The 13,873-nt window shown below is 39.1% G+C and overlaps 1 protein-coding gene across 1 annotated transcript in view; it reads left to right on the top strand.

Moving 5' to 3' along the window:
* The window catches only part of LOC309554453 (cadherin-related family member 5-like), an 86,159-nt gene that overhangs the window by 55,414 nt on the left and 16,872 nt on the right, over nt 1-13,873 (top strand). The window contains exons 7-13 of the mRNA XM_082256190.1: nt 2,735-2,905; nt 3,010-3,100; nt 3,496-3,602; nt 6,275-6,475; nt 6,748-6,879; nt 9,611-9,689; nt 10,362-10,555. Of these exons, the coding sequence (XP_082112316.1) occupies nt 2,735-2,905; nt 3,010-3,100; nt 3,496-3,602; nt 6,275-6,475; nt 6,748-6,879; nt 9,611-9,689; nt 10,362-10,555 (975 nt within the window). The remainder of the gene's footprint in view (nt 1-2,734; nt 2,906-3,009; nt 3,101-3,495; nt 3,603-6,274; nt 6,476-6,747; nt 6,880-9,610; nt 9,690-10,361; nt 10,556-13,873) is intronic.

The raw sequence follows: 13,873 nt of genomic DNA, 5'->3' as shown, positions 1-13,873 counted from the left end.
AATGATCGCTGCTAGTTTCTAGGTCCCGTGCTGAAGAGCAGTACTGCTGCATAGTAAACCCAGGAGGTAACAGGCACTATTCAAAGAAGACTTTGCATATTCTTAATTGATGCAAAGCATTTTCTGATTGTATGAGGGGGAGATTGTGACATTACCAACCTGCCCCTCCACCTGTCTAATCAGAAAACAATCTGCATTTTTTGAAAAAATGTTGTGTTCTCTGAATGGTGCCCGTGCTGAGATAGTGAACCCCTGGACCAATGTATTTATGCAAAAATATCCATACCTGGAATTCAGCTTTGAAGTTTAACAATAGATGTTACACATGAGAAAAATTTCAGCTTGCAGAACATTTTTATAGGCCTCAAAGAAAACATGAAAACCTTCTCAAACTATGGGACTGAAGGAAAAACTGTTTTTTTTTTTTTAATTTAGTAAGGTAAGGTTTTAACCCCTGTTTTTTTGTATCTGTGTCCCACTGGGGATATTTTCCTTTATTTCCTGTCCAATTTCCACAATAGGATGTGACAGGAAATCTCTCCAAAGTGAAGGAATCCCTGGTTTTCACCAGGGTCACCAGAACTGGTGTCCCCATTGGAAGATCTCAGACAACAATGAAAACTTAACAGGTGTTCTAATCCTTCTCCACGCTGTCCAAAAGATAAAAAGTTTTGCCTTTAGTTATTATTTCAACACCAACTCTAGTAGAGGAAAAGCGGAGGCCATATTAGTCTAGTCCAGCTGATCCAGAGGAAGAAAGAAACACACTCCTATCTGGTGGCTTCAAATCCATAGAAAGACATGCAATTTATACTTTCTGGAAATTTCAAGTAATAATATAGCCTTCATTATATTCATTGTTATATTTGAGAGACAAATTGACACTTTGTCATACTGTTCTTCTGCATGCATAAACGTATTGGGCAGAGTGACATATCTATTACTTTCAGGGACGTGCAGTCAGGGGAGGCAGTGCCTCACCTGCCATTAAAATAAAAAAAATAAAATTATGATCAAGCTCCCAGGGTGGTAGCTCGGCGACCTGGGGTCACAGAGCCCACAAATTTGGGGGGTATTTTGGGGGTAACTGGTCAAAATTTGGGGCACCTTGCACCTATGGTTCCGGAGATACGGGCTCCTTGTTCAGCCTGTCAGAAAAATAATATATTATTATGCTATATGGTATAACATAATCATTTATTATTTATCTATTTACTGTGAAATTACTGGTTTGAAGTTATAACTTCAAACTTCAGTCACTTGTCCATTAAGCCACCTGCTTGAGTAGAGTTTTTTAAAATATAGTAAATTACCTTAAAAACAATATATAATAATTATTTGTTTATTACTTACTTATGGTAATTTACCACCCAGGCCAATTCTGACACTTCTCTCCTACATATAATATATATATTTATTTATTTATATATATATATATAAATATATATATATTTTTTTTTAGCAGACACCCTAGGGAATAAAATGGTGGTCATTGCAACTTTTAATGTCACACAGTATTTGCGCAGCAATTTTTGAAACGCATTTTTAAAAGAATGAATTAAAAAAAAAACACTAAAGTTAGCCTGATTTTATAATGTGAAAGATGATGTTATGCTGAGTAAATAGATACCTAACATGTTACACTTTAAAATTGCGCACACTTGTGGAATGGCGCCAAACTTCAGTATTTAAAATCTCCATAGGCGATGCTTTAAAATTTTTTACAGGTTACATGTTTAGAGTTGTAATGTTTAGAGTTAAAGAGGTGGTTATTGCTCTCGCTCCAACATTCGCGGCGATACCTCACATTTGTGGTTTGAACGCCATTTACATATGCTAAAACAAGTCCTTATGCTGGTTAAATTAGTAAACTATTGGAACTAATGAAGGTGCTATATATAATCCATATAATCAGAGAATGGTTCAGGTTCTATTCTTTTATTTTATAGATTATATATAGCACTTTCATTAGTTCTCACAGTTTACTAGTTTAGCCAACATAAGAACTTGTTTTAATAAAATCAGGACTGTTGGTAGCTATATAGAGCACAGTGTAATTTTTATTTCTGCATTCTGTAACAGCCCTGTACTTGACCAGTGAAATTTCAGCATTTACGGGGCTGTTACAGAATGCAGAAATAAAAAATAAAAATCTGCTGTCCAATAGATTCCTTTTACCAGATGCTTATTTGTCTGGGGGAATCCGACTGTCTGCGTCCTGCCGTGTGGGTTTTTAAGCGTAAGCCAACTGGCTGAAGATGAAGATGACATTTTTCATCTCGCAGCGCTCGGCTATGCTGTGTCGGTTTATTCACTAATTGGCGATGTGGGGTTCATTCACAAAATAATGTGGGGGTTGTATCTGGCTCTGATACTAGCCAGTGCCTCACCAGTCACTGACCACACCGCACGTTCCTCACTACTTTGAAGTGGGTAGCCCAATCTGTAATCTGTTCAGTCATGCCCAAATCTGAAAGATACTTGAAATCCGCACATGCATGAATAAAATAGCCATGAACAATTGATAACATATACCTGCTCTTGTTGCATATTCCCTCCTACCTGTGTGATATTTCAGCAGGACTCTGTGAGCCACAAATGACTGGGAAAGCCCATAAATGACCCAAATAAATGGCTGATTATATCTAAAACAACCATAGTAAGTAACCCTGAGGTAATATCAGTGAAACAAAATCTAATGTACAATAGATGATTTCCTTTGTATTTTCAATAGGAGATGACAACCAGAGAACGTCAACGCACTACAGTTAAAGTGCGGGTCATTGTGCTGGATGGAGATGACCAATATCCACAATTCCTGCCATGTAACTTCATGTCTCATGATGGTCTTAATGTCTGTGTTAGCCCTAAATACTTGGTCAACATCACAACAGGAAAGGAGCTAGTGAGTATTCGTGGGTACAATGTTCCACCTCTATCTTTGTAAGGCAGTATTATGAAAAGATTGTGTAGTGGATATGAATAATGCACTTCTGTCTGTATTTTTAGACAGGGCCACTTGTCTTCTCTCCTGGACCTATATTTGCTGAAGATGGTGACAAAGGAATCATGGCTCCCATCTCATACTCCCTGCTGTCAGGTGAAATTTATAGAGATTAAATGGGCTCATATGGTTTGAGTCACATGAGGGGTTTGCAATGAGCTGTGGACACAAATCTGTTATCCTTTGCTGGTTTTTAACATGCTCATGTAAATATAGTGATTTTAAATCCATTACTAGAATCTAAAAGATCCTGAAGTTCCATTGACAGTGTACTTCCCTTGAGTTTCATGAGATCCCAAGGTACACAAGAATCATACATATTATTTTATTGCATTATATATAATTTTGCTAATTAAACAAAATATGTCTCACTAATTCTATCTGAATCCCTTGGGACATACCTGCTAATCCATATGTCTGTTGTGCCGTAATCTTAGCAGTTCTTGCCTGTGGTCTATCAATCTAAACATTTTCTATTTATGTCTTGATAGGTCCTGACAGTGATAAATTCCAGATCGATAATGTAACTGGGTCTGTGTTCCTTACTCACACCCTGGAGAGCAATCTGGCCCCTATAACTTTTAATCTGAAGGTTATGGTGAGCATAGTCTTTTCATTTTCGTGCATAAAAAGATATATGTTTAATTCATTCTCACAGGCAATTAATTCATGCAACGTAATATACTATGTGAATTATAAAACAGCAGTTGGTGTCAGAATCATTAGAAAAGTTGTATGAAAGTTTTCAAAGTCAGATGTCAGCATTGCCAGGACAAAGTCGCCCAACGCCCAGGCCAAAAATGCCAAACTGAGCCCCCTTCTCTTAGGGTTAAGGGTTAGCAGTGATGTCGCTGTCACTACTCCTGTCAGCCTTGTAACAGAAGCAACTGCTAAAGGGTGCCCCCATCCCTACAATAAACCAGTGTGCCCAGAGCAGCTCCCCCTCCTGCCCACCTCTTGTCCCGGCCCTGGATGCCAGGCCAGGAATATAAACTTGATTGAGGAATAAGAGAAGCAGTAGGAAGAGTGAGGAATGAAAAGTTGACAGGGTATAAATCGGGAAACTCTATTAAACACACATCAACACAAGCAGCACAGAAACATAACAACATGAAATAATGTCATGAGAAACGGAGTAAGCAAGGATGCCATCATTTGTAAACAACAGAATGCCGAATACTGAATACTGGTAGAGAAGCAAGGAACTCAGTTCCACATTCAGTTTGCCCAATACCAAGGGATCTTAGACATATACTAGTAGGATGAAGTGCAGCCAACATATCGAGCACTTGTTGCTCGAGGCAATTTTAGGGCAAACAGAAAATGCCCGCAATGTAATAGTAAGAGTATAACAAATCAAAGCGACAGTCTGAAAGACTCACTGACAAAAACTGACTGACTGACTTTAGACACCAGATGCTTATCATCTGATTTGGTCATTTTCAGCCTTATTGTATAACAGTTTAAGGTCTATGGCAACATCAGACCCTCTCTCTTGGGACCATTCTTGGGGAAAATGCCAGTCAGATAGGTTAGAAACCAATCCAGTGACTATTATTTTCAACAAGATAGCTGGCACTGGGCACAGCACCTGTGCGGTCTCCTTCTCCCCATTTAATTTACATAAACATGAACACTGGGGAAAGCCCATTCTACATGCCTTAGTGAGGCTAGAGCTGCTACAACACATTCCTTTGTGCAATTGTAGTGTGTCTGCCTCACATAGCTGTGCGCAGCATATTACATTAGGTAGTGCACCCCTAAGGAGTTATATATATATATATATATATATATACACACTCTCTTATAAATAAATGTAAAGAAACATTTTAAAATGTATTAAAACATGGAGGTTGTCAGTAGGGCAGAGGTTGGTGTCAGTCTATATTGAAATATTTTTAGAGCTATGTAAGTAACTAGGTAATTGCCATCATCCCTGACATAACTTGTAAAGAAGAGGTTGGTCCCTCAAACCAAGAAAAATTGGGATTGTGCAGGCAGTGGTATTGTATATAAAATAGTATTTATTAAATCATCAAAAGTAGAAAGAAAATCATTTCACATTCATATAAGTGCTGTACATATTAAACAGTGGCGGCAAGGCCGCATGGTTCCATATTACTTTGGTGCTCTAGAGGGCCCCCCCTGGGTGAAGCTCTCCCCCGTAATCCTCACACAGGTGTCTCTGCACAATCCGAGTTTGGTGATTACCTTGAAAAAGGCAATTTTTTTATATTAAGCCGAAACGCGTCGGAACCCTATGTTCAGCATCGGGAATCACCACACCTGCACCAAAGTAATATGGAACCATGGGGCCTAGCTGACACTGTTTAATATGTACAGCACTTATATAAATGTGAAATGATTTTCTTTATGCTCTTGATGATTTAATAAATACTATTTTATATACAATACCACTGCCTGCACAATCCCAATTTTTCTTGGTTTGAGGGACCAACCTCTTCTTTACGAGGTTGGTGTCAGTAGGACACTGGATGGTGTCAGTCAGTTGAGCAGTTGACATGTCAGTAGGACAGTGGATGATGTCAATCAGTAGCTCAGTTGTGAATAGACACAGGTGCGATTAGTACCGATCACTCACTGTGTTCATTCAGAAAAAGGACGTGGCTGGTAAATGACATATTAACTGACCCCTTTCCCCACTCACCATCTTGAAACACCCCCCCCCCCCGGGGAAGGAGGGGGGGGTAAGCGGCAGCAGGGGGAATTTACCCTGCACTGGGTGATTATTGTGTGCCCAGGCACCCCGCCACACCCTTTGCGCACGCCTTTGCTGCCGCATCTAGCTTCCCTCATATGTGTATGGTCTGCTTTAGGGCTTGTTTAAAATTGCAAATGCAACATACTATTAAGTGAATAAAGCTTGCATTTAGGTTCATGACATGCTTTTGAGATCATAATGAGTTCCTTGAAAGGTGCTTCTGACCTCTAAATGAACATTTTTCTTAGCTGTATCAAGCTGCTATTGAATTTTCGTTGACTTCTATTGGGAGAAAAGCAGTTCTGATGCAAACAAATGCCCATGGGCAAATGTGCTTAGACTAGAAACAGAAGACTTGGACAGACAGACAAGATTGTCAAGGACTAGACAGAGAAGAAGTAAGAGCTTGATAAGATAATGCTTAAATATATGTACCAGTAAATAGCTTTGTTCAGTAGTTTAATCCATGTCTACTCTACATTAATCTTTACTTTACATATGTTTGTATAGCAAACTCACATTACTTTCTTGATATACATTCATTGCAGGCCTCGCAGGTTGGTGATTCCAGAAAATATTCATTGGCGGAAGTACTGGTACGATTGCTGGCAGCAAACAAGCATGCACCACGGTTTGTTGTTACTCAGTACCAAGGATTTGTTCAGGAAGATAACAATCCCGCAGCCCTGGTCAGCACTTACAATGGACATGTGCTCTCTGTCATACCTTCAGATGAAGATTTCCCAAATGTAAGTCCAGTACATGCCATGACATAATGTCTATTGCTAAACATTGATAAATGGGAAATGTTAGCATTTTCCTTGGTAACGTGTGACTGGATATTCTGCTTCATCAAGTGCAATACATCAAAAATATATTAGGGACCCTATGACATTTTTAAATATACATACTTACCATTCTAGACTTGTAAAGCTGATATGGTTTACTGTCTATAAATCTAGTTTTTCTCTTTTTCTGCTTCGTGGTCTGATGGTTACAGAACATCTTGATCTTTTTTCAGGGAACCAATCCTCAGATTCGTCTCAGCCTAGCCTCACAGTCTAATCATAGTCAGCTATTTGACATAACAGAAAGTGGTCTGCTTATAGCTAGAGCAAACCAGCTGAAAGTAATGGAAACCTATCCTCTAAAGGTAAGATACGCAGAAGGATATACAAAGCAAGAGGCTGCATTACATCCAACATATACTGTTTATATGTGTTACTATTATACAGTTTTATGTAATAAAAACATTCATGTAATTATTTCAAAAATTTGGCTTAAATCCACAAACCACTTTTTTTTTTAATTAAAAAAATGGCACCATATATCATCTTATCAGGAGTTTTAAACATTGTGATGTTAATCCAATTATTTCTTGAAATAGGACTGTTGTGTTTGGATGCCAATACTTTTGGTGTATACGATAAGTAGGGCCTGGTAATCTGCTCTCAACTCTGATGTTCACGACGATACCTCATATGTGGTGCAATCAGAATTTACAAATGTTTGTGGGATTTACTGTATGTTTACATTCGCATTTCTGCATGAGCACGGGAGGACAGGGGCACTTTAAAAAAAAAATGTTTTATTATTTATTTTATTTACTATTTCTTACTGTCCTTTTATTTATTTATTTTTTTGCAACTTTATTGCTATCACAAGGGTTTAACAACCTCCCTTGTATTAGCATTATAGAGCGGTCTGGGGTCTATTAAACCCCAGATCTCTCCTCTGGCCCCCAAAGCAGCCGATCAGACACAGATCGGTCTGATCGTCTGCTTCACTCGCCCTTCCGCCGTCTACAGAAGTGATCGAGTGGCTGTGCAGCCTTTGAATCACTTCTGCTTTACAAGGCATCAGCTGCTGTAAATTGTGATACTGGGATGCAGGTATCATCCCAGTATAACCGCTGAAAGCCTAGGACGTCATACGACATCCACCTGGGTGAAGTGGTTAAGGGCTAGATTTGAGTCAGTGTTGTGATTAGCTTCTTTACTAAGAGTTCATGTCCAAGGTCTAATTTCAAATTCACTTTAAGTGTTCGAGGGAGGTTAAACTCTAAAGTATAACTAAAAGCAAAACTTTTTAGTTTTGGATATAGTGGAGAGGGATTAGAACCCCTGTCAGTTTTTATTAATGCCTCTCTAGTTGTGCTGTTTACCATTACCATTGAAAGTGAAAGTAAAGAAAAACTCAAATGTTGGGTTGTCCCCAGAACATCTGATGTATCAGGTTCCAGTATGTATTGCATACTAAGCACTGTGACTGAAAAGCTTTAAAACTGTCCTCGAGCTACACTAACAAGGCAGACTGATCGCACCTGCACTCATTCAGGGGTGGCCGAATGGGCATGGATTTGAATGTATAATAATAATAATAATAATAAAACAATCCATAAAATATCAAGAGATTATTATACACATATATATATATATATATATATATATATATATATATATAGAGAATATGACCACCGCCTTTAGGTGTCGAGTAATATAAAATAAAATAATATAAAAAGCATGCCTAAGACTAAGCTAAAAGTTGAATAGGAGGATTCAATAAAATTGCACTAAAAAATTGAGAAATCCGTAGCAAGGTGCACATGGATGTAATACACACACATATACACGCATATATACTGTATATACATATATGCACACACACACATATGCATACACATATACACACATACACAATTGTATATGCACACGAACATGCAATATGTGTCTATGGAGTTTATATACCTGCATGATTGACTAAAACTAGTGCACTTGTGTGCGCACGTGGGCACATAAGCTCATGTACAACTGACTATATGTGCATGGAACAGAGGGGGGGGGAGGGAAAAGGAGGTAGACAGAAACACCAAGTTGTAACCTAAACTACTGAACTAAGTTGTGAACCTCAATGTCCTCATTCAGCCCTTTAGGTGCCATGCTGCCAAGAGTAAAGATCCAAAAGTTTTCACACTTACAAAGCTTAAGGTCCTAGTTCTTGTCCACATCAGTGCCTGACCTTACAAATGCGCTTCTGGAAGAATGATCAAACATTCCCATAGACACACTCCTAAACCTTGTGGACAACGTTCCCAGAAGAGTTGAAGCTGTTATAACTGGAAAGGGTGGGCGAAATCAATATTGAACCCTATGGACTAAGACGCCATTAAAGTTCATGTGTGTGTGTAAAGGCAGGCGTCCCAATACTTTTGGTAATATAGTGTATATGGAAGTTAGATTACTGTTTAAGCCTAAGATTGAGAGGTAGTCCTATTCCTACTGCTGCAAATTAGTTTTTTACTGTTTTGAAAGGATTACATATATCATCCCTTGTTGCAAGCTGCTTTTATTGCTAATACGGTTGTTGACACTAGCGTGGACATTTTAAGATTTTATACCCAACAGGTATATACTTATAGCTAGTATAACATACACGCTATGGAGGATTGGAAGCAGAAGGGTCCAGTTCCTTCTGATTTCATGATTTGTTCAAGTATCAATAGTGGTTGGCAAATGATTTTGCATATATTTAACATGTATACAGTTCAGGCTTTTAAGTCACAGATCATAAAGCATTTCTACAACTAATACAAACAGGACTGACTCTTTTTCTAATTGATAAAAATTCTGTTTCTTCATCGATTTTGAAGAACCTTTGCTTACCTACTCTCTTCTTCTAACTGATACTGTTTTTCCTGTTCAGTTGCTTTATATTTACATCAATAATCAAAAAAATCCCATGTTCGTGATCTTTTCTGGTAAAACATTTTATTTCCTTTACTGTAACCATAAATGATTAAGACAGCAATGCTTCATGTTCCAACAAACAGTTGTTAAAAGTGATTCATGCTACCAGCAATGGCATTCTTTCTGTGTTAACTATAGATAATTGCAAGAGATGAAGACTCTGGGGAAATAGCAAACTGCACAGTGACCGTGAAGGTCTTGGCTCATGGGCAAGCAGGTAAGATATGTGTCACCTCCAATGACAAACAGATCTGTAAATTACTATATGGACCTCAGTACATAGTTTACTTTGTGTGTGTGTTTGTGTTTGAAATTCCTATACACCATATATAAATCCACCACTTCCAGACCTAGATGATTTGCAGCTTCCACAGCTTTTACTAAAAACACAATCTCTCCATCAAAAAGAGTGTTTGGTCCCATATACTGAAAAAATGGATGGGCCTAAGATATTTTTCACACCTGTAAACATATAAATGATACAGCAGCATCCATGAAAGGGCATAAATGCTTTTAAATCATGGGAGTTACTTAAGTGAACACCACCAAAACAGATTTCCTCTTACGCATCCACTCCTCTAGCAAACAGAATTTTGAGATGTCCCCGATAGTTAGATCTCCACCTTCAACTCTGTACCATAGATTTATAGCACCATAAGGGAATGTTGTTAAAGCCATCAAGCATGCATAGTGACATTCAAATATTCCACATTACCAGATCATTTTTTCCTTTTTCTTTCTTAAAGTGATTGATTGTTTAAGTAAAAGCTGGCATTATATTTTTGTTGGTCCCCATCATTCTGCCTGTCGATTCCCTAGAGGTAGAATACTCCTTAAAACGTATTGTTTGAGACTTTCTCTATTTCTTGTTATTTACTTGTTTTCTTAGCACCTCGGGATCCATCAGAGCCAAGAGCCATGTTCACTCTGCCAGACTTTCCCATGATAGGTGCTGGACTTGGGGTTTTTGGCATAGTGTTTGGGTTGTTGCTGTTCCTTTTAATAAGAATTGTGAAGAATCGTCGACAACAACAGCAACAGATGAGCCAAACTTCACTCGTCACAGAGAAACATCCTAGTGTGGTATGACATTAGTGGTCTTGTGTCTACCTGATGCTAAAAAAGGATGTATTACATAACATAATCTGATTCTATGCAATACAACTTATGTAATATGCAACCCTCAGGCTGCTCTTACCATTCTTGTATATCAGCTAAGCTTAGGGACCTGTCTCATCCTCCTTCCTACTTTTTATTAAAAAAAGTACAATCGCACATGCCAAGAGAATCAGAATTTTCAATAAGCTTTTTTCTATGCCAATGGGGACAAACACCATTCCTTTTTCTTCCGCTTTGATATGTTTCACCCACCCAGAAGCTTAAATGAGAAGTATGGCCAGATGCCTTTTGACCATACTTCCCATGTGGATCACAGGAGTGCACTTACTTGTGACTTAGAATCAGCCGAAAGTGAGGTAAAGTCCGCTGTTGGCTGACATCACAGAGCCGGTGTCCTGCCAAAAACTCCAATCTGCTCAAATCTCCAACCACGTTATTTCCGGTGAGTGTACACTGGGAATAATTGGAGATTTCGAGCACTTGGTGTTTTCACACAACACCGGCAGCCTATACACCCGAGTACATGGTATAATTAGTGCAGATTGTTACACTGCCTGCTAGTAACCAAAAACATGGCCGCCTCCAAGGGCGGCGACAACTACGGGATGGAGTAAGAATCTGCACTAATTATACCATGTACTCGGGTGTATAGGCTGCCGGTGTTATGTGAAAAACACCAAGTGCTCGAAATCTCCAATTATTCCCAGTGCACACTCACCGGAAATATCGTGGTTGGAGATTTGGGCAGGTTGGAGTTTTCGGCAGTACACAGGTCCAGGCTGTGCAGGGATCTTAACCGTAATATTGTCGATATCTGCCCAGATGCCTGACCAGCAGCTGGGTCAGCTTTTTAGCATGCCGCTGAAAGCCTGAGCCAGCTGCTTCCACCCCATCCACAGCCCAGCACTTCAGTGAGTGCTGGAGACTGAGGCAGAACAGAGAGCCAAGGACTGACACTCCGCACTGTCTGCTTAAGGAAGACCAAGAACTGAGCGATTAGCAGTCTTTGACTGCTCATTTCTCAATGTAGTGGTGGCAGGGGACAGTTGCAGCATCGCATCAATACTGCAGGCGTCTAGGTGAGTATAAATGTTTATTTTCTTAGATTTCCACACTTCTTTAATCAAGAAAGTTAAGGAGCTGTGTACACATTTATATCCAATTTCCAATAGCAATAATAACATTGGTATAGTTACAGCACATATGTATAACATCATTGTATAACACCAGTAATAATATAATCAACCCAGTTATTTCCATTAGCTATAAAAATTAACCTTTATTCTATATACAAAATCAAAACTATTACAAAGAAACCAATATACACTATATTGTCAAAAGTATTGGGACGCCTGCCTTTATACGCACATGAACTTTAATGGCATCCCAGTCTTAGTCTGTAGTATTCAATATTGAATTAGCCCACCCTTTGCAGCTATACCAGCTTTAACTCTGGGATGGCTGTCCACAAGGTTTAGGAGTGTGTCTATGGGAGTGTTTGACCATTATTTGTTTGACCATTCTTCCAGAAGTGCATTTGTGAGGTCAGGCACTGATGTTGGAGAGAAGGCCTGGCTCGCAGTCTCTGCTCTAATTTATTCAAAAGGTGTTCTATCGGTTGAGGTCAGGACTTTGTGCAGGCCAGTCAAGTTCCTTCACCCCAAACTCGCTTATCCATGTCTTTATGGACCTTGCTTTGTGCACTGGTCCAAATCATTTGATAAAGGGGGGATTATGGTGTGGGGTTGTTTCTCAGAGGTTGGGCAGACAAAGGAGTGCGCGTGCCCGGACCGGGTATCGTCGCATGCTTGGAAACGCGTTGTGAGCCCAGCCTGCCCTCACTGCCCTTCTCTACATCCGTGACGTCAGACGCCGCTGGCCACTGTACAAGCCTCTCCGCTGTGTCCACCCAGAAGACGCCAGAGCGGGCCTCTCGAGTCCTCCCGGACTGCCGAACACCATCAGGACTTGGCAGATATCCACATCCAGCCTCCCGAGCGTGAAGCCCATGCATGATAATACTAACTTCTATGTGAGTTACTACTATTTTATTGCAAATAAATTGTTTACAACACTCAAGAGGCGCTTTCCTCTCTTCCATATTTCTAATACAGAGTGGGCTTCACTCCTCCGGTCAGCTGCCCTGAGTGTCCATCCATCCATCCCTCCATCCATCCATCCCTGAGACTACCCTGGATCCCCTCCTTCCTCACTGGATTTCAGGATAGCCCACCACTACCGTTGGTCCAGGGACTTGCACATGGACTCTTAATCCCCTCCTTGTGCCTATACTTTTATAGTTTATCATGTGATGCTGCATTATATCCCAGTTTTATACCCCGGATACACCGCTTGGCATTAACCCCCATTAGCAGCAGTCCACCTTACAGCACTACCTCTGAGCGCCAATACACCTCCCTTATTTTTACGTACTAAGACTGGGATGACATTAAAGTTCATGTGCGTGTAAAGGTAGGCGACCCAATACTTTTGACAATATAGAGTATGTTCAAAATCATTGATTTATCCCTAATATACAATTTACTTCAACATTGTTCTGTATGGTTGCCTAATCTTGTTATTGTCATTTAGCTGCTAATGTATCCCATTTACAGATGTGTAAACATAAATAACATTCTATTAAAATATTTTCCTAGGTAGTGAACAAAGTTTTTCACAGGTATCACCATTACATATATTACCTATATCAAAGAAAAGGGAACGGGGTGAAAAAGTGAAAAAAGATAAAAGTGGAGAAGAGGGGGTGGGAAGGGGGAAACTGGAACATCTAATGAAGCTTATTGAAAAGCCTGATTCCTATAGGCAGCGTAGCTGTACTTTTTTCATAGGAAGTAGAATATGATTCTAACTAACCTAGTCTATCTAGCGATCAATAGCCAATTGTAATTTTACATTTGAGTAGTTTTCTGAACAGTTGTTTAGCCCTAAATGTTTAATAATGCTATTATTTCCGAAGGTGTGTTTTTTCTGTTAACAACCTTATCATAGTTATTATTAAATTTATATAGCGCTGACAATTTACACAGCACTTTACTTACACACACACACACATATATATATATATATATATATATATATATATATATATATATATATATATATATATATTTATTTATTTATTTATTTATTTATTTATTTTTAATTCACATCAGTCCCTGCCCTCATGCAACTTACAATCTTATGTCCATAACTCACATTCATACATACACAGGCCAATCTAGACAGGAGCCAATTAACCTACCAGCATGTCTTTGGAGTGTG

This window comes from Pelophylax lessonae (assembly GCF_965119305.1).
Source record: "Pelophylax lessonae genome assembly, chromosome: 4".
Classification (NCBI taxonomy): Eukaryota; Metazoa; Chordata; class Amphibia; order Anura; family Ranidae; genus Pelophylax; species Pelophylax lessonae.
The sequence above is the reverse complement of the archived record's forward strand: the minus strand, read 5'-3'. Positions and strand labels throughout refer to the sequence as shown.